This window comes from Balaenoptera borealis (assembly GCF_965194805.1).
Source record: "Balaenoptera borealis genome assembly, chromosome: 13".
In the NCBI taxonomy this organism is placed as follows: Eukaryota; Metazoa; Chordata; class Mammalia; order Artiodactyla; family Balaenopteridae; genus Balaenoptera; species Balaenoptera borealis.
In genome coordinates, this window is record NC_138870.1 from 20,071,451 (window position 1) to 20,090,794 (window position 19,344).

The following is a 19,344-nucleotide window of genomic DNA, read 5'->3' on the forward strand; positions in this document are numbered from 1 at the left end:
AATGAAACTCACCTCCCAAAATGAAATGTTTAGGTATTATCTAACAAAGTATATACAAGATCTATATGAGGAAAACTATAAAACTCTGATGAATAAAATCAAGGAAGAACTAAGTAAACAGAGAGATATTCCATGTTCATGGATAGGGAGACAATACTGTCAAGATGCCAGTTCTTCTCAACTTGATCTATAGATTCAACACAATTTCAATAAAATCCTAGCAAGTTATTTTGTGATATTCACAAACTGATATGTGTGGGGACAGGGGCTATCTGGGAAATATCTGTACTTTCCCTTCAGTTTTGCTGTGAACCTAAAACTGCTAAATATTTAAAAATAAATGTTAAAAAACATACTCTAACAATGAATTAATAATAATTTTGGGTTATATTTCTTGTGGTAGCATGTAATCTAGTCCTCTTTTAGATTAAATTGCTTTATTGTTCCATTTTTTCCTTCTGTCAAAAAGTTGGTTATTCATTCTTTCACCATTCTATTTTTGGTTACCCTAGAGATCACATTATTAACTTCCTGATACTGCTAGACATTCAGAATCTTTTAAATTTATTTATTCCCTTCCATTTTTCCATTATTATTGTTATGCATTTACTTGTACATTTATTCAAAACTTGACAAAGCACTGTGTACAGACCCAACTCATTTATATATCACACATACTTTATCATTTCCAATACTTTTTATTTATAACTATAGTTCCATTTTTTCCACGTAGAATCATTTTCCTTCAACCTGAAGACATCCCTTTAATATTTCTTGTAGTCAGATCCATTGGTGATGGGTCCTCCAAGCTTTAGTTTGTCTCAAAATATCTTTATTGCAACTTCACTGTGGTAAGGTTGCTTTTGGGGTACGTAGAATTCTAGTTTAGCAAGTTCTTCTTGCAGCACTATAAAAATGCAATTTCACTGTTTCTAGATTCCACTGTTTGTTTCTGTTGAGAAGTCAGCTGTGAGTCTTCTTGCCATTTGCTGGACAATAATGTGTTCTTTTCTCTGGCTATTTTTAAAAATTTGACTTTGGTTTTCTATGGTTTCATTAGAGAATTTATATACATGGTTTTCTTTTTATTTGTCCTGCTTGGATTAACTAAGTTTCTGGAATCTGTTCAGTATCTTTTATGTGAAAAGTTCTCAGTGATTATCTCTTTAAATACTTTTGATACATCTGTATATTTTTATTAAACTGTTTTTATTTTCACTAACTCTGTGCTCTTCTTTGTCTAATTGATTATTATTTGTAGATCTCATCTCTTTATTTTGTCTATTTTCATCTATTTTCCTGAATATATTAAGCTCTACTTGTGTTAAAGTCTTTGCTAACTTAAATATCAGTATCATCTGTAGATAAACATCTACTGTTTCTTTTTCTCTTGATTGTAAATTTTGCCTTTGCATGTGTTTAGATTTTTTTCCCTAAACTTTTAAAATAAAAGAACCCATATGATTTAATCTTCCACCAGAGTGGAGTTTCATATTCTTATGCTAGGCAGATGGGTGATCATTTTACCCTTACCAGTGATTTAGCTGTGTCAAGGTTGCTTGGCAGTTTTAGTGGTACTCAGGATGCCTCTATTTTGTCTCAGAGTGTAATTTCCCCAAGCTTTGCTTGTGAACATGGTGGATATTTGTCTCCTCAGCCATAGAAAACTACAGGGGATCCAGGTCTGCCCTTATAAGGTTCTCAGCTCAACTTTCCAGTATCTTCCCCTTGAAGATAAAATGTGGCAATTATCTTGAGAGCGTGATTAGCTAGCTGTATGCTTGAGTCAGGCCCCATATCTATGGCTGGTCTTTGTTTCCTAAGGACTAAATGACACAGGAGATTTCAATCTTTCTTTTGGAAGCTTGCCATGAATCTCCAACATCCCACACAGCTCTAGAACTCAGCAAATATGCCATTAGTAAAACCAGTCTTGCATTTGAGGTCCTTCAAGTTTCCACTTAGGCACTTTGGATCCACACAACTACTTTGCTGGTTTCTCTTTCACCCATAAGTTGCCAAGTCTTTTATAGCAACACCCAGAATTTGATAATATTTTCACCAAATAGGAATGGTTAGCAATCATCAGCTTCACCTTAGATGAATTTTTGCTTTTCTGAAGTTATGGTTCATCTAGCCCTCATTTCTTCCATAGATTTCTAATTCCCTAAAATATAATTTTGGGGGTATTTTTCCAGCTTTTTCTAGTTGTTCCAGTGGGAGGTTGGCCATTCACTACCGACTACATTCATTTAGAAGCTGAAGTCTCAGTGAATATGAAAATGATTCTTGCTCTGATATGAAATCCTGTGTCACTTACAGTCTGGTTCATTAATCATATTCTTGTATTGTTTTTTTTGCTTAACATGTGTTAGTCTTATTTGCTTTATATCTTGTATAGACCGATCATAATACTGAACATAGCATAAAAGCCAATTTGAAACATCTGATTGTTGAAAAAGCTAGTCTATGGGACATGATAAATATTCATCACAATCACAATTCTTCCAGCTTTATCCTTGTAAATCCTTGTTTAATCCATATATCCAGTTATCTATTCATATGTATACTATCTTTCTCTCTGACCCCCTGCAAATTGTCTTTATAAAACTGCTTAAGGACTGATAGGTAAGCATATACGAAACAAATCTACAGCTTTCACAAATCTACAGCTTTCGTAAATCTGCTTACATAAAGTGGCACTTTGCATTGTTTCTTATCCCTTAAGTGTGAAATCCATCTGAGAATTTAGGGCAATGAAGGTTTATTTCTCATGATAAACTTGCATGCTTCCTTCAATTAAGCAATGAGAATTCTCTAATCCATGTAGTTTCTTTGCCCTGGCTGCTATGAAAATGAGTTGTTTTTTGTTTAATGATTAGAGTTGTCCTCCTCGGACAGTGTACACACACACATCTCTTTTGTAAAGAGACAAAAGGTAAAGAGTAAGAAAAAAGGAATATGTGTGTGTGTTTCTATAATGTATAAGTATATGTGTGATTTCTTTTTATTTCTTACTCTTTACCTATTGTCTAATTGCTATGTGCTAACCGTGCTGGCATTTCTGTACTTGTGTATTTATCGTAAGCCACTCCAAATTTTGAAAGAGGGTGAAAGAGCCTATGAATTGACATAAAGTCAACATGATGCACTAGGGAGCAGAGACTCATCAACTTTGACAAGAGTTTGGCTTTTTATTGCCAGAAGAACCAGGTTAGCATTATTAATTTAATATTTGCCAAATACTGAGTCATTAAGACAAGGAAAGACAAACCATACTACCTCCTATGATTTTTATCGTTTTCCCTGATTTGGATTTTTCACTCATAAAAATGTTTAAATATTTTTTCATGATACAAACTCAGCTTTTGTGTATTTAAAATCTACATGAAAAGTGTAAAATTTATAAAACTTTATCACAGTTTGTCAACATAAACTTTGGGGGATCTTGAAGTATCTGAAAAATTAAGTGACCTTTTAAAGTTTTTACTGTAACAATAGGAGACAAAGATAAAGCTACACCAGAGGATTTTATAAGCAAGAGTCTAAGATATAGGTGATATAATAGGCTATAATATCAAAGCTTATAGATCTGCAAAATCAGTGGGTTACAGGGAAATGGATAACTCTTTAATGAGGACAATCTAAAATTCTCTCTTCAATATCTTTAGTTAGCATTTGTGCCCAATGTTATACCACTAGCAATTTAACTCATCTTCCAGATGTCAAATAAGCCCTGACCGTAAGAAAGCAGATCAGGGTGGCGCAGTGGTTGAGAGTCTGCCTGCTAATGCAGGGGACACGGGTTCGAGCCCTGGTCTGGGAAGATCCCACATGCCGCAGAGCAACTAGGCCCGTGAGCCACAATTGCTGAGCCTGCGCGTCTGGAGCCTGTGCTCCGCAACGGGAGAGGCCACGATAGTGAGAGGCCCGCGCACCAAGATGAAGAGTGGCCCCCACTTGCCGCAACTGGAGAAAGCCCTCACACAGAGGCGAAGACCCAACACAGCCATAAATAAATAAATAAATAAATAAATAAATAAATAAATAAATAAATAAATAAATAAAAAAGCAATACTTTAAAAAAAAAAGAAAGCAGATTAACTCCTCTTGTGCATGTTAACCCAGTAGAAGACAATGATTCTTAAAGATCATTCCCAAATAAAAATGACAACTTGTGTAATTATTTGGGGCCTACTAGTAATAATTGTAGTCCTGAATCAAACTTAAGTTCATGCAACCACAATTTATAAACTTGTACTCTAGTCAATTGTAGGTTTGAAATATAAGGCAAAATGAATGCTTACCAAAGGCCAATGTTAGAACAATTTGAATAAAGCCAGTCTCCCATGTAAGTAATTACTTACTTCCATGTAAGTAATTATCTAAATATTTTCTATGGTTTCTCCAACTTTCTACCAGGACCACATGAATTTATTAAAAAAAGTTATCACAAAAGTGATTTTAAAATTTACAGCAGTGATTTTATAAACAAGACTTTATTTCAAATATATTTTACAGTTTGTGTGTAATTAGGATTGCTTTCCAGAATCTGAAATTTAATACTAAATTGAACAGGCAATGTACAAAATGATGGTGTTTACTTAGGCCTACTGGATTCCTACAGTTGTTCTCCTAATTTTTCTTTTCGCTTTTAAATTGAATCAGTGGAGACATTAATGATAAAACAACTTTCATCCTCTTGGTTATATTTTGAATACCAACAAAGTACCATTCCATACCATATTCACTTGTATATTTAGAAAATGGTAATAATAGGGAGAGTAAAATCTCACGTATCTGGACCTAGTTGCAAAATGATGAAATATTGTGATCAGAGCTGAACTGGTTCATTCTTGGTGGTAAAAATATTGGGTTGGCCAGAAAGTTCGTTTGGGTTTTCCTGTAAGATGTTACAGAAAAGCCCGAACGAACTTTCTGGCCAAATCAATAGTTTTGCTAAGCAAATTGGTAGAACAAACTAAATTGCAGAACAGATGTTTAGCCTGTTTAATAAAATGTAACTATTTTTAAGAACTTTTAGCAATACTATTGCATATGCTTTACATACTAATTACAATGCTTACTTATAAAACAGGTCTTCTCAGCTAGTTATTAGGTTGCTTTAGAAACTCAAGAAAAATAAATTGGATATTTTTCATAAATATTCTTTAACTTAGATACTGAACTAATTCATGCTTACCTTCACCTCCATAGTTATAATTGAGGTTTCGATGATGATGTCAAGTTATAAGTAGGGATAACTTCTGAACTTTAAAATTTGGTAAGAATGACAGTATCTTGATTTTTTAAAAAACACATATGTGAACTTCCTCAAACACCAATTTCTAAAATTGTCAGAATTGAGATTAAAAAAAAAAAAAAAGAATGCATTTCTTTTCACTATTGCCAGAATTTTTCTGGTTGTTCAAGGCATTGGCAGTAAAAAAACAATCTATGATTGCATGCTAGTCCTAAATATTCCGTAAGAAACTAAAAAACATAAAGGCCAAGAAAAGAATGTTTCTAAAATACAGTGTGACAGGACAAAACTAAGTGAACTTTATTTGGTAGGAAGGAGACCAAAGGTGGGATTTTGCACCTTGGGTGAGGCAAGCTTTCATAAGCAGACAGGATTTCTCCATCTACATATACTTAACATACTCCGATGATGCTGTTTCCTGAAGAAACAGGATGAGACTGTGACCACTGTAGCTGTGGGTGGTCTACTAAAAACACTACATGGAATGATCATTTCTCCACTTCTACAATGGATATTTTCCTTTCAAAAGCACCTCAATTTTCTGGCAAATATTAAGTGGGTATAGTTTTGTGTGTTTCAGTTGTATTTTCGGTGTTCGACTGGCCTGGAGTCTCTGAAGCCTACTGCTTTGCCATGATGAACAAAAGGAGAAGCAGAGAAACGAGGATAACATGTGCACATGTTCTGGTGGATCAAATGCCCTCAAAAACAATCTATGAAGGGACAGATTGAGAGCTCTTTCTAGGCTCAAACTCTTGATGAATCACTGACCCTCAGCTTCACAGAGGTTTTTATAGAGGCCTAAGGTCAAAGTATGGTAGGCAATAGGATCTGCAGATTTTGACACGCACAAAAGGTAGATAAAAGAGGAAAATAGCCCCAGCTCTTGGTTGTTTTGAAACACTAGGGCAAGCAGAATAATTATTTGGAGCTGGTTAATAGCAACAGCTTTATCCCTGTCCCTAGAGATTCTGATTCACTACATCTGGAGTCTGGCCTAAGAATCTACATTTTTAACAGTTAATTCTAAAGCAGGTAGCACACGGACCAGACATTGTAAACTATTGATACTTCTGTGAAGGGTTACAATGGGCAAAGTGTTAGTAGAACATACCTTCTTTATATACTTACTTCATATTCATTTGAACCAGATGTTATCTAACCCAGTTTCTTGATACTTATTTAAAAACCACCCAATTAAACAACCAACCAACCAACCAACCAAAAACCCTTATGGGAAATGATTACACATAAAATTATCAAGATAGAAATACATATTATGGTGGAAGAGACAAGCAAAAATGGCCACTGGAAGGAAAGGAGCCTTCTTGTTTTAACATTTGCTTAAAAAGCTGAAGGTAGAATCCAGAGGTTAAATGTCAGAATGTTAAACAATTTAGAAATATCCATTATTCTAAATTAGATACCAGTAAAGTGAAAATTATTTACAGTTCTTACTTTCATAATCTGAAATTTAGAATTTCTATACCAACAGTAGACTGAAGTTCAATTCTAAAGTGTAGAAACCCTGCCCCAATGATAGTGTCAAGCTTGGGAAAAATGACATTAAGGGTGCTTCAGGCTGCAGGATTTTTAAGTGTTATTAGCTTCAATTACATACAAGAAGGATACCTTTTGACATTACAGTGAAGCTCTCTGATGAGATGCATTATAAAGAGGCCTTCTTGAACGTCCACCTCTAAGATCTAAACCCTTAGTTCTCAGTTCAAAGTCAACTTCAGGGAAGTGAGGTTATTTATATTGGAAACAAAATTAAATTATTTTTCATACTTTTGCTCTTTTTATAAGAAAACTAATGATTAAACCGCCATAACAAGAATTGTGAAAAGAAACACAGTATAATAGGTAAAGAACACATTTGCTGTTTTTATTGGTGCCTTGCATGGCAGTAATACTGAAAAAAGAGAATGCAAAAACAAAAAACAAAAACAAAAACAAAAAAAAAACAGGTTGGTGGCAACCCACATCTTTTTTTTTAAGAGTACATAAACTCCTGTTTTATTTTTATTGTGGCATGAATGATAACATAAAACCAAAAACATGAAAATATACAACTTATATTACACTATGTGTTATGAACAAAATATAAATCTATAACTCTATGTTATATTTACATAATTATTTATTTTATTAAATTTCAAGTGAGATGGTAGGTTGCACATACTTTGTTTTAAGCTCCAGGCATTTGATTGTCTCTTTTCTACATTTTTCCCATTTTTACTCATAAAATCCAAAACATTAGAAGGACTAAGAGCTTTAGAGCCAGTGGAGCTGTATAAATACTGTTTTAGTGAGCCAGTGACAGAAACACTGGGGAGGACAGGAATCAATCAGTAGAAAACCCAACATCATCTTCAACCTGGGAAATTGACAGTTATAGGAAACTTTAAAATTAAATACTGTAAAAGCCTGTCTAAAAGAAAACCTATGCCCTATAAGACAAAAGAGATCTCTGAACCACTTTAAGTGGGCTTCATATTTTTCCTTGCAGACCCCATAATTTTTATTTTACTATTAACTTGATAGACAAATATTTTATAAACCTGTTTGTAAATATACAGTTGTTTATTACAATTCAAATAATTTACCCATTAGAATGAATGAAAACATAATGATTTTTGATGTTTTAAATGTGATATAAGAAGTTTCTTCTGGGAACAGTAACATCTTCTGGATTAAGAAAATATCTGAAATTGGACCATAAAATATTTAAAGATAATTTTCTTTAAATGAATTAAGGTAAAAAGTCTACTCCAAAATCAAACCTATGAAATAACTTCATCAAAGAAATTCTTTTATATTTGTTCCTTATAAGAGGATTTGGTTTCAATAATGATTATGTTCTTTGGGAGGGATTTTATACATGGTTAACTCTTAACTGTAGATGCCAAATAAATGTTAAAAATCGACTTAACTAATTTAGGTATAAGTGGACTGAAGAACAGTTTTGTTATTTTATACAATTGTAGTGACCAGACAAATTCTTCGTAACTTATATATGAACTTTAACCTATTTTCTCCAGTGATGCTCTTAGATTCATATTAAAACATGACTGTTTTTAGAAGAACTGATTACAACAGCCATAAAAAAACAGAATTCTGGCAAGATTATCCCTCAGTACTAGGGTTAGCGTGTGTGCCTGTGGTTTGTGCGTGTGTGTGTGTGTGTGTGTGTGTGTGTGTGTGAGAGAGAGAGAGAGAGAGCAAGTAATGTGAAATGTGAACAGGCAGGTAGGGAAGGGGAGAGAAGGGAGACTTTATGTTCATTTGAGTTTGATCTTCTTACTCTCATTTCCTCTCCCTTATCTTTTTTGGTCATCATGGGGCACAGAAAAAGAATACAAGGTTTTAGGATCCTTTACAAAAATGATAAACCAATCAAATGCCAGAAGGCAATGTGCTAACCCAGTAGGCTGCCATTCATAGCACCTTTTATCAAATGACTTCAAAGCACTTTAAACATTAATATGATTTTTTGTTTGTTTTCTTTTGGGGAAAATTAAGGCAAAACAATTGTGACCCCCAGTGAATCAGACATCAGAACAAGAGAACATAATGCAAGGCTATGAACTTGCTTTTGTTTCAATCCATGTACAGTTTCGTCTCTCTGACATGAATCTAAATAGAATTAACTTCTGAATTTCAGCTGTTAAAGGTCACCATTAACAATTTCATTTTCCCCTTCCAATAAAACAAGTAAAAAACAAACAAAAAGACCAAACAGAAGTGTTTTGTCAATTCACTGGTAAGTGTGTTAGAATTTGTGTCAGCCATGAATGCCCTCAGTGGCATCTACCTGGAGCTAAAACAAAGTATTCTTGTAGCCCAAAGTCATGAAATGAAAACAAAGCATCTTTATAACATGGTGGAAAATAAGTGTCCAGCAAACGTGAGGTGAACCCACATAAGTCAGAAAGAATTTGTTAACAAAGACAGAACAAATTTTTAAAAATCTGTTTTCACATTGTACATAATAACGATATAAAAACAAGTGTCCATTTTTTTATCCAGAGTGCTTAAAAACAAAACAAACAAAAACAAAAGAGCAATTGACTGTAGATGACTGTGGCAATTAAATAACTAAAATGAGTGATGAGAGCCTAAGTTAACTGAGATTGAATACGACCCTCCTATTAATTCACTTGTAGGTATTAAACACCAGAATGTGACATTTGTTGGGGCCAAACTTTTAAAAAGGAGAAAACTTATGGAAGGATAAATGAAACTGTGTGAGTGAATGTGTTTGTGTGTGTGTGTGTGCATATATATACATGTATGTATACATATATATACATACATGTTGGAGATGGAAATTTGTTTTAAATATCTAACAACTTATTGGCTGTACTTCCAAATCAGAGGAGAATAAAATAGAAAGGGAGAAATAAATTATGCATAACTTACTAATCTGGGAACAGCTGACCATTATTATTATTATTACTATTATTATTATTATTTTATCATCATCATCATCATTATTACAACACTAGCAAAAAGAGGCAGTTCAAATGAAAATACAGTCATCAAAAACAAACAGAAAAACAAACAAAGCAAAGTCTCTGACATGCAGGATATGATTAGCTCCTCCAAGCAAAACCCCAGAGCAAGTCTTTTGAGAGAGAGAAAAATAAAAAGGATTTTTTTCTTATTTATATGTAAAAATCAAACTTTAGGGTCAGGTTTGGGGAGGGTGGGATAGGAAAATGACGACTGGAGTGAAAACCATAGCACATCCAAGCTACTGGTTGGAGTAGTTACTGTCTGATGGTTCAGCACAAACAACACTAATTCAGTTTAAATGATTTCCCATGTATTTGGACAAGCCCTATGACTGCCTTGGCACTTGGCTGGCAAAGTCTAAGCAGTCCCGTCACCATCAGTTGTTGCTCTATGCGCACACTCTGCTGGAATCAGAAATTGGACTTCAGTGGATTCATCCTACAGCAAGAGTAGAGCGGTGGCAAGGGTTGCTGGGCTAAGCCAGGCTCCCTCTTGTTGGGCTGCGACAACTTTTAATCAAGTCCTGCTTTTTACGGCATGAAATTCACATGGCCCACAATTCTGAAATGCAAATGGCCTCCACCTCATTTCATGGAGGGATGAAAAATACCTTATAAAATCATCAGTTCCATTTCCTGATCAGGAAAGGATGGAATGTTGAAGAAATAAGCTAATTCTATATTTCTAGAATACGGGCAAATATATTCAAGGGAAACAATGATTGTTTTGCTTGAAGTTATCAACAGGAAAAACAAACAGAAATCATTAGGTAGGAAATGTTAGTGGAACCATCTGACCAGGGAGAAGGAACATCTGGGAACAGTTTGCTTCCCTGTTATACACGCACCCCTCTATTACACAGGGCCCCCTGATCCGTCCAATAATAATCATATTCGAAGTTTAAAAATATAATTTCTGAGCCCTATATTGGTTAAGTTGTCATTTGAAGTGCAAAGTCAAGGTCAAGGCTGCTTCCAGACCAGTCACTTAGAAGGATGTGGGATTTCATCCCCAGATGTGGGTTTAACTCACAATGGTCCAACATTATTCCAATTAGTACCATAATCACACACATACATACACACAAAAATCCAAGATCAGAAAATATTTTTTTCTCTAAATTTCTTATGTCTCTCTCTCTCTCTTTTCACCTGAGAACAGCACCTACAGTTTCCATTTAAAAAAAAAAAGTCAAATCTCACCAGCTGCTGGTATTTCAGGTTTTTCAAGGGATTGTCTAAGATTTAACACTGTCCTAATTTAAGAAGGAACAGGAAAAAGGAAAGGGAAAAAATCAACTGGGTCAATACTTCAGTACAAATTTGGCACTTGCTCAAAGATGTAGTGTGGTGTGCAACAGATAAGAAAGTCCTCTAAAGAAAATGATTGCTTATTTTGTGGTGGATAGCAAGGAAGTTAAAAACAGGCTCTTTTTCCCTCTTCCCCCCCATGCACAGACTCCCATCTTTAAAGTATAGAGATGGAGAAGGTGGAGAGAAGTAAAGAGAAATTCATCTTTCTTTTTTTTTTTCTGTCAGGTGCATTACCGAAAACAAAAACAAGAACAAAAACAAAAACAACGAAAGGAGAGAAAGAAAAGGAAAAAAACCCCAGAAACCCCAAAAAACAAAACTTATTTCTTTTTAAAAACTGTAGCACAAAACAACAAAACACATTCACAAGCCACTTGTTGGCACTGTGTACCTGAGTGAGAATTTCTAGAACATTGTAGAACAAACAGCCATAAAGTTTATTAAAAAAAAAAGTTGACGGGTAAGACTTCAGTGCTTGGATGTAGCAGCTGAATTACTGGCATTATTTTACCCATAGCTTATTTCAATCTCTTGTTGTTGATATTGTTGTTTGCTTGTTGTATTTTTATTTCCTTTCCAAGCCTTTTGAGGCTGAGGTCTATTAGTCAGCTGATGTCCCAACTATTTAAGACTAACAGTTAAAGTAACAGTCAGTGTATGAGAAAGTTAATGTGCTTGGCCACTGGTAAGGATGAACCAGCTAGGGCTTCTTTAAGTCCTAAGGTCACGACAATCTTTTGACCCTTATCAGTTGGCTTGTCCTGCAATGTGGTTTTCACTGTCACTCCCATAGTCTACATCTGGATCATCCTCTTCCTCCTCGTACTCATCGTAAATTTCTCCGTTGATGTCCTCAGCCTGGATCTCTTCTTTGATGTGTGGCTCCTCTCCTTTCACGCCGTAAGTGCTCTGGATCACAGGCATCCCAGGCTCCGGGCTGCTGGACACGCTTGAGTGCTCCGAGGGCAGATGAGGGGAGGGCATTCCAGCCATGGCGATGGCTCCAGGGTACACGACACCAGCAGTGGCGATGGGGATCTGTGCTTGTTGCCTGTTGGAGAGGAATTCCCAAAAAGAGACCGTGGGTGAGTGGCCAGTTGGATGCAGGCCTTGCTTACTCTATAATTAATTTGCTCAGGTTGTCCAACTCGAAGGTCGTGATTTTCACCCTGTTGCCCCACATTTTGAAAACTGTATCCTACTTTGATCCCAATACCTTACTTCTATGTAGTGCTTTATAGATTACAAGGCATTTGAACGTGTTACCCACTTGATTCTTAACGTGATCGCTACTTTTCTATGAAAAGAAACTAAGGGACAGAAAGATTAAGCAGAACTCAAGTCCCTGACCCCGAGTTCATTGTTCCTTCACTATAACAAGTCGAAACAGTTTTTAAAAGAATCAAACCTAAAGATAATTCCATTTTAATGGAAAAACCCTAAAGTCTTAGAGCTCTCAAAATAAAACTTTACTGCCCAGAACTCACCAGAACTGAACATGGTCCACCTCATCCCTGAGATAGTTTTCAGTGGGGGTAGGAAGTAGGGCTGGCCTCATGGGTGGACCACCTCCGCAGCTGTACAGGATCCAGGGCTTAGAAACATCCTACACTTGGTTTAAAGTTCTGTTGTCACAATCTTGAAATTCTTAAAAACCTTTTAACAGGGACCCCACATTTCCATTTTACACTGGGCTCCACAGATATATTCTGTAGCTGGTCCGAGTACGAAGGGATTAATAGATGATGTTCATTTATGCCTTCTTTCATTCATTCGTCTGTTTACTGTTTCCCCAAGGAGCGTTGGGTCTCGTGCTCAGTGTGGAGAAGAGTACTGCACTGGGATATAAGTCACAGACCCTTTGGACAAAGCAAGCAGGTGCTTTCAGGGGAGTGGAGGGGATAGGGCAGATTAGAAAAGTTTTTTTTTTTTTTTTTTTAAAGTATCCTCTGGCCATTTTCAGAACAGTACTTATTATTCTAAGAAGCTCTCAGGATCTTACTTACTGTTCCAGATATGAACAACTTTATTTCTGTGCTTTTTGATAAAATTCTGCAGAAACAATGTGGTTGCAGGCCTTTGCCATAGGAAGCAGGGTAAGACATACTAAGAGAGGCATCCTTAATTCAGAAGGAAACTTTCCCATTCACAACTTGTTCTACCCTGAAGAGAATCCCTACTTTGTGTGATCTTGTAAGGCCACACGTGTGCCTTGAGAGCCCAGAGACTCTGCTATATTCAGAAACAAGTCTTTCTTTTGGAATCATTTTTATGTTGTATTATATCAGCTAAGTTGTTAGCTGCTGTGGAATTTACACTGTGAGGCCTTGGAAGTAATGAAAACCAGCAAGAAAACGAACCAGGAAGACTTCTATGTTTTTAATAGCAAACTTCAAAATTCTTTATTCTCAGATATTTTATTTTCAAACCAGCTATTAACAAAGCTCCCGCGTCAGAGCCATTGTTCTAGGAGCCTGGAGTGAATTCACATGAAGTGTTCTTTCTCAGGATTATAAGGGGACAGTTTAGTCTCTGAAAATACACTGTGCTCAGGTGCTTTCTCAAAATGCTGCTTTTCAACTGAACAAATACATCTCACATCCCATTAAGTGTAACAGGAAATGTTCTCTATGGGAAAATGACCGGAAGGTCCTTACCCAACATTGAAGTATTGCCGCATTTCCTGCCGCCTGTTCCGCATGATTGCCTTGTATTCCCCGATGCGCAGCTTTTTGCCATCCACCAGGCAGGTGCGCTTCGGCCTGGGCTTGTATTTGTAGTCAGGGTACTTCTCCAGGTGCTGCTTGCTGAGACGGGCTTGCTCCTCATAATATGGCTGTTTCTCTAGGTTTGTCATAGCTTTCCAGCGAGATCCTATGAGGAAAAAAAGTCACAATTCTCATTTGCACAGCGGCTGAGGAGCCTAAAAAGGTATAACTGAGAACAACACGAAAATCTAAAGTCAAAATGTTGGCCAAATCCCAGAAATACATAAAAAGGTTATGATTAGTGAGCTCTGACTCAAGAGGTGAGATGCCACAAGAACAGAGGTGTTGGTGGCAGTGTCCTCAAAGACTGTGCACCCAGAGATACAAACACTAAGCAATAGTTTTCTTCTGGCTTGAATGAACAATTTAGCCAAACTTGTGCCTTATGTACTTAAAAGCTCATAGATGATTTAATGGAAATATCTTTCATTTCTACATTAGACCATGATGTAATTCAACTGTGAACTGAAAAGTTATGCAAAAACGCATTACATATTTTGAATCTGAGGGTAATTATCTAGTTACTGAGTATTGTTATGCAGGGTACATTACTTACTACAAAGGTTTCTAACGTATGGTACGTGTAATTCTCATTCTCTCCCAAATGTTTAAATATGCTTATGTGATTAGGTAAAAATTCATTTCATTAAAATTCTAATTATAAAAAATACATTAATGAACATGCACTGGGTAACTACTGTGTGCTAGATACTGTACTAAAACCTTTACATAAGTTGTTTCGTTTTTACCTTTCACCATAATCTCATAAGCAGACAACATTTATATCTATTTCTAAAGTAAAAAAATTGAAGTTCAAATAGATGAAGTAACTTACCCAAGGTCACACAACTATTAAATTGTGGACCACTGACTCAAACTTAGGTTTGACAGAATTGAAATTGTGGTACAACATGTATCCTTACATACCTACACCCATCTACTATATAGGATCTAGCAGAAATCAAAACTTACAATAATAAGTATGTGTTCAGTAGTATTTTTCTCTTAATAAATCGCTTTCAATAATATATAAAAATGTCACTTCCTGTGATAGAGTATGCATTAGTAATGTTAGCCCAAATTGGTTTTCCCTTTCTTTTCACTTTTAATTTTGGTTTGGATTCAAGTAGAATTGTAAAAAAACAACTATTGGAAGCTTAATTAAAAATAGTTTATGCTTATTCTCAATATAGATGTGATTTAAAGCTTTGATTCTATCAGTATGGCTATGTGCAGTGGTAATAGAAGTAGAAGTAGTAGTAATGTTTATTTTTTATTAAGAATGTGAGAAAAATCTATTTGCAGATGTTTATCTGCAAGTAATCAGCTCAACTCTACCCAAATGCACAAAGACCAAAATAACTGGAATTAGGAAATCCCTAGCAAATATGTACTGGCACCTGCTGCCTTTACCTGCCTTCCAAAGTCATCTAAGCAAGATCTTAAACCTTTTGAATGAATTCATTACTCAACCATAACTCCACATCTCAAATGCAAATAGCTCACTAATGAATAGTACTTTCCTACAAATGTACAGAATTCCTCAATATGGGCTGTTATATTTATTAAAGGAATGCAGAGAAAGGGACAACATCTCTTCCCTTAGAATTCTTTCCTATTGGAACAGATGTTGCCTGGGTGGGTATATCCATGTAGGTGTTAACAAAGATTTATAAACAGATTTTTTCCAATCTAGACAGCCAATATGATTTCATTATATTTACAACAGAAACTCAGGTTACAGTTCAAATAATAAGAGTTTATTTTTCTACTCCTTTCTCAAACTTGTATTTAAATACAGTGTCCAACATTTAGTTAGCTGGTCAGGCCGTATCATTTGTAGGTACAACCTCAAACTCTTTATTATTCAACATTATTTTCTAGAGGCACTTGAAAATCATTATGTGGTTCTCAGTGCAAATATAAACACAAGTAAACCTATAATACTATTGAACTAGATCAATTCTTCTTGTGGAGTTTCTTATAAGTATGTATACCAGAATTTTGACCCTCAGAATAGGGAGTGGAAAAGTGAAGTTATCAGAATAACTTACTGAATAATTAAAGAAATCGAACAGTGGATCAAGGATGGTTGACTTGAAATTCACTAACTACGTTTACCACCAAATAAAACAAAGAAACTAGCATTCTCAGTTAGAATAGGAATTGCCAAAGATTCTTCCCTAAGTCTAAATGTTCTATTAGCTCAAAAAAGAATATTTTTCTCTAAGGAAGGGGAATGTTTATGCCTCATAGTAACATGCCTTGGAATGTAAGAGCTATGTTTAGATTTCCTACTACGTGCATGATGCTGTATTCATCACTAGATATGCAGCAGTGAGTTGTTATGGTTCCTATCTTCTTGGAGCTTATATTCCAGCCGAGAAGAAATACATTAAATACATAATTGCAAAATGTATAATTTTCATTATAATTGTGGAAAGTACAGGAAGCTATGAAAACATATGATAAGGAGGTGAGATCAATCTTTTGTAGGTCAGGAAGGCATCGCTGCAAAAATGACTCCTAGAGGGATTGAAAAAACAAGAGTAGCCTATGGAGGAAGAATAGAATGGTCAAGGCCTTGTAGTGGGAAGGGGGAGTAGAGGAACCTAAAGTTGTTCTGGCTAAAATGCAGAGAAAAAAAGGATAGTAAAGGATGTGTAAATTCTCAAATAAGTTGGCCTCTAACTGTGGTATGAACTGGAATCAAAATATTTTGAAACTTGATAATATAATTTCTCTGGAAGTATCACTGAATTCTGAGCTACATTGAAAAATATGGCCATATCACTGCTACATGTCTTTTCAAACTTAAGAATTAAGGGACAATTTGACCCAGTTAATGCTTAAGCTAACTACTCCATTATATGACCGAGCAGAACAGTGGTTCAGTTTGGTGGCAAAGGCAGCTATCATTTTTTAATAATAGCTTTCGAATGGGGATAACCAAATGACAGTTTGGTTTTGGTTTCAATGGCTTTGCAGGTACACCAACCACTGTTTGTAGCTGCAAATGTAACCCCCTGAAACACACCAGATGAGGATGGGAGGACAGCATTTTAGATACCTTCAAAAGAGATGAAAACATCTCCTTGATTTGGGTGTGGCTGGCTGCTCACCCTGGACCAGGTACAGGGAGTAAAAGTTCCCTGCTGCTTTCAAAAGATGAGCCTTCAACAATGAAAAGAGAATTAAGCACATTCAGGTATTCCTCCTGATGACAAAAAAGAAGATTCAATCGAAAATATTTGATGTTCAAAATGAGAAAAAAAAAAAAATCAGTCTTGAAAGTGCTCTTTTCCTTTCTAAATCTGGCAACACAATAAAAATGAAGAGTTTGAGCTGGGCCACAGTGTCATCTCCATGGGGTCTGTAATGAGTTTGCACATTTTACTCTAACTACTGTATACCTAATCAGAAAAAGATGTCCCCCGTCCCCTGATCTAGCGCCAAACGGTAAAAGGTGATTCCTTATGTTAACAATTTCAGCAGAATGGCTTATTAAAACCAGATTTTAGGGTATTATAAAATGCTTAGAAGCCCTTTAAAATGTCAACTAGGATCTCCAGAGACTACGTAAAATGTCAACCCAGCTCAAGCGCCTGTTTTAAGCAGAATGAATTAGCAGCATGCTGTCGGAGGCTGTTATCCAAAACAATCAGTAAAAGGGAAAACATCAAGCTTTCTTTGTACTTTTATATGAAATGAGCCATTTAGAATGATCTTGTGGATATCTGAAGATCACTTATTTATTTGAAGCTATGACTAAATATTGAGGCCCAAGACACCTCGGTGGGTTTTTTTTCCTGCTATATCTTTAATTAATATAATTTCATTGAAAAATCTTAAGTCAGGTAGCATTCTCTTTCATGCAGCCTATTATGATATAATCATATAGTCATTCTAATATTCTCTCCTTCAAACCAGAAAGGAATTCTTTTAGCCAGTCATCTCTTTCCCATGAAGGCTTTTGCTCTATTTCCTAAAATATTTCACATCATCAAAACTGGTATTTCTCTCATACTTAGAGTAAAGTTTTAATCAGTGATTATTATTTTTTTAGTATTCAGACACATAAATGAATGATATAAAGACAGTTTAAACAATCTTAGTTTTTAGTGTTTTTTTGACATTTGGGGATTTCTAATTTGATAATAACTGATATATTAAAATATGAAATAAGCTTACATCAAGTATTTTATTCTTTTCTAGAGTTTTTCCAAATGAAACAGATACGGTATTTTTTTTTAAATGAAAAATTCATATGGAAGGCAGAATGTTGTCATAAAAAAGAAAAATAGATCAGAGATGGTAGAGATGCAAAAAATATGCATTTTCTTTTGATCAGTTTCAGTTTTTTATTATATTTGGATATATATTTATACATAAATATTCATACATATTTATGCATAAATATTCATGCTTTCTATGTACACATAAAGCTTCACATGTTCATATCTTTTGAGATAACCTTCATCTAAAGAGCGCAATATCATTTAGATGAAAATTGAGACACAAGTTTAAGTAGCTAACGGTTTTTGTTTGTTTTTGTTTCATTACAAATGTACACTGTGGACTGGGAGGCGCCCTATTACCATTGTTGAAAATACGGGATCATAAAAACGCATGTACATGTTTAGTAACCACCTTCAGATGATCGGTTCCTTAATGTAAAGAATCAAAAGGCACACTACATTAGCTACATGTAATTCCAGTGCACTATGGATTTTAACAAAGCTTTAATAACTTCAACAAATTTTGTTACTTATTCGTCAAAGACAAAATGTGCTGATAGAGTTAAGCGTTCTTCTTCTAATTTTTTTATTATTTAGCTCTTAGAAGTCAGAGAAAATAAAAATTTGCTTAGGTTGTCAAGAACCTGGACACCATGCTCTTGAAGGTAAAGATGATGGTGAGGATGACACTGATGATGACGATGATGTCAAGAGAACAGCACCAAAGAAATGGCATCTTCCCTTCCTTCTTTCTGGGACTTAAATTGGTGTATAATAGGTCTCTTTATAATCAGTACTCTTTCCTCTCAACCATCTTTGCTGTGTGCTTCAGTGTCTATGTATGTTGGGTAAATATGTACTTTTGTCATCTGTTAAGCTGAAAGCTGCAATAGCAGGAAAAGTCCCTTTTTAAATGATACTGAAAATACGCGTAAGGATACTAAAAGTAAAAATTAAAAAATGCGCACCCAAACGTCTTCTTGTGTCCTGACAATCTAAACTGATTTTCAATTATAGTATTAGAACAGACATCATCTCCACCTCCACCCTCACCCCCACGACGTGACGAATTCTATAGTGTTTACAAAGGAAAAGAACAAATAAGGTCAATACCGATACTGAGTGGCTTGTGTGAAAAGAGCTTTTTTTCCTAGTCTTAATACAAATATTTTAAATTTTTGAAGAAGAGGAATATTACAACAACTAGTGTAGGAACACACATCTAAATCAGAATTTGGGCA

At 35.2% G+C, this 19,344-nt stretch overlaps 1 protein-coding gene across 8 annotated transcripts in view; it reads right to left on the bottom strand.

The window, feature by feature from the left end:
• Window positions 1-7,126: 7,126 nt before the first annotated feature.
• SOX5 (SRY-box transcription factor 5) overlaps window positions 7,127-19,344 on the bottom strand; it is a 993,423-nt gene continuing 981,205 nt past the window's right edge. For all 8 annotated transcript variants that reach the window (XM_082351965.1, XM_082351966.1, XM_082351963.1 and 5 more), the window contains 2 exons: window positions 13,755-13,971; window positions 7,127-12,148 (listed from right to left, as the gene is read on the bottom strand). In XM_082351965.1, the coding sequence (XP_082208091.1) occupies window positions 11,845-12,148; window positions 13,755-13,971 (521 nt within the window). In that variant the 3' untranslated portion in view covers window positions 7,127-11,844. The remainder of the gene's footprint in view (window positions 12,149-13,754; window positions 13,972-19,344) is intronic.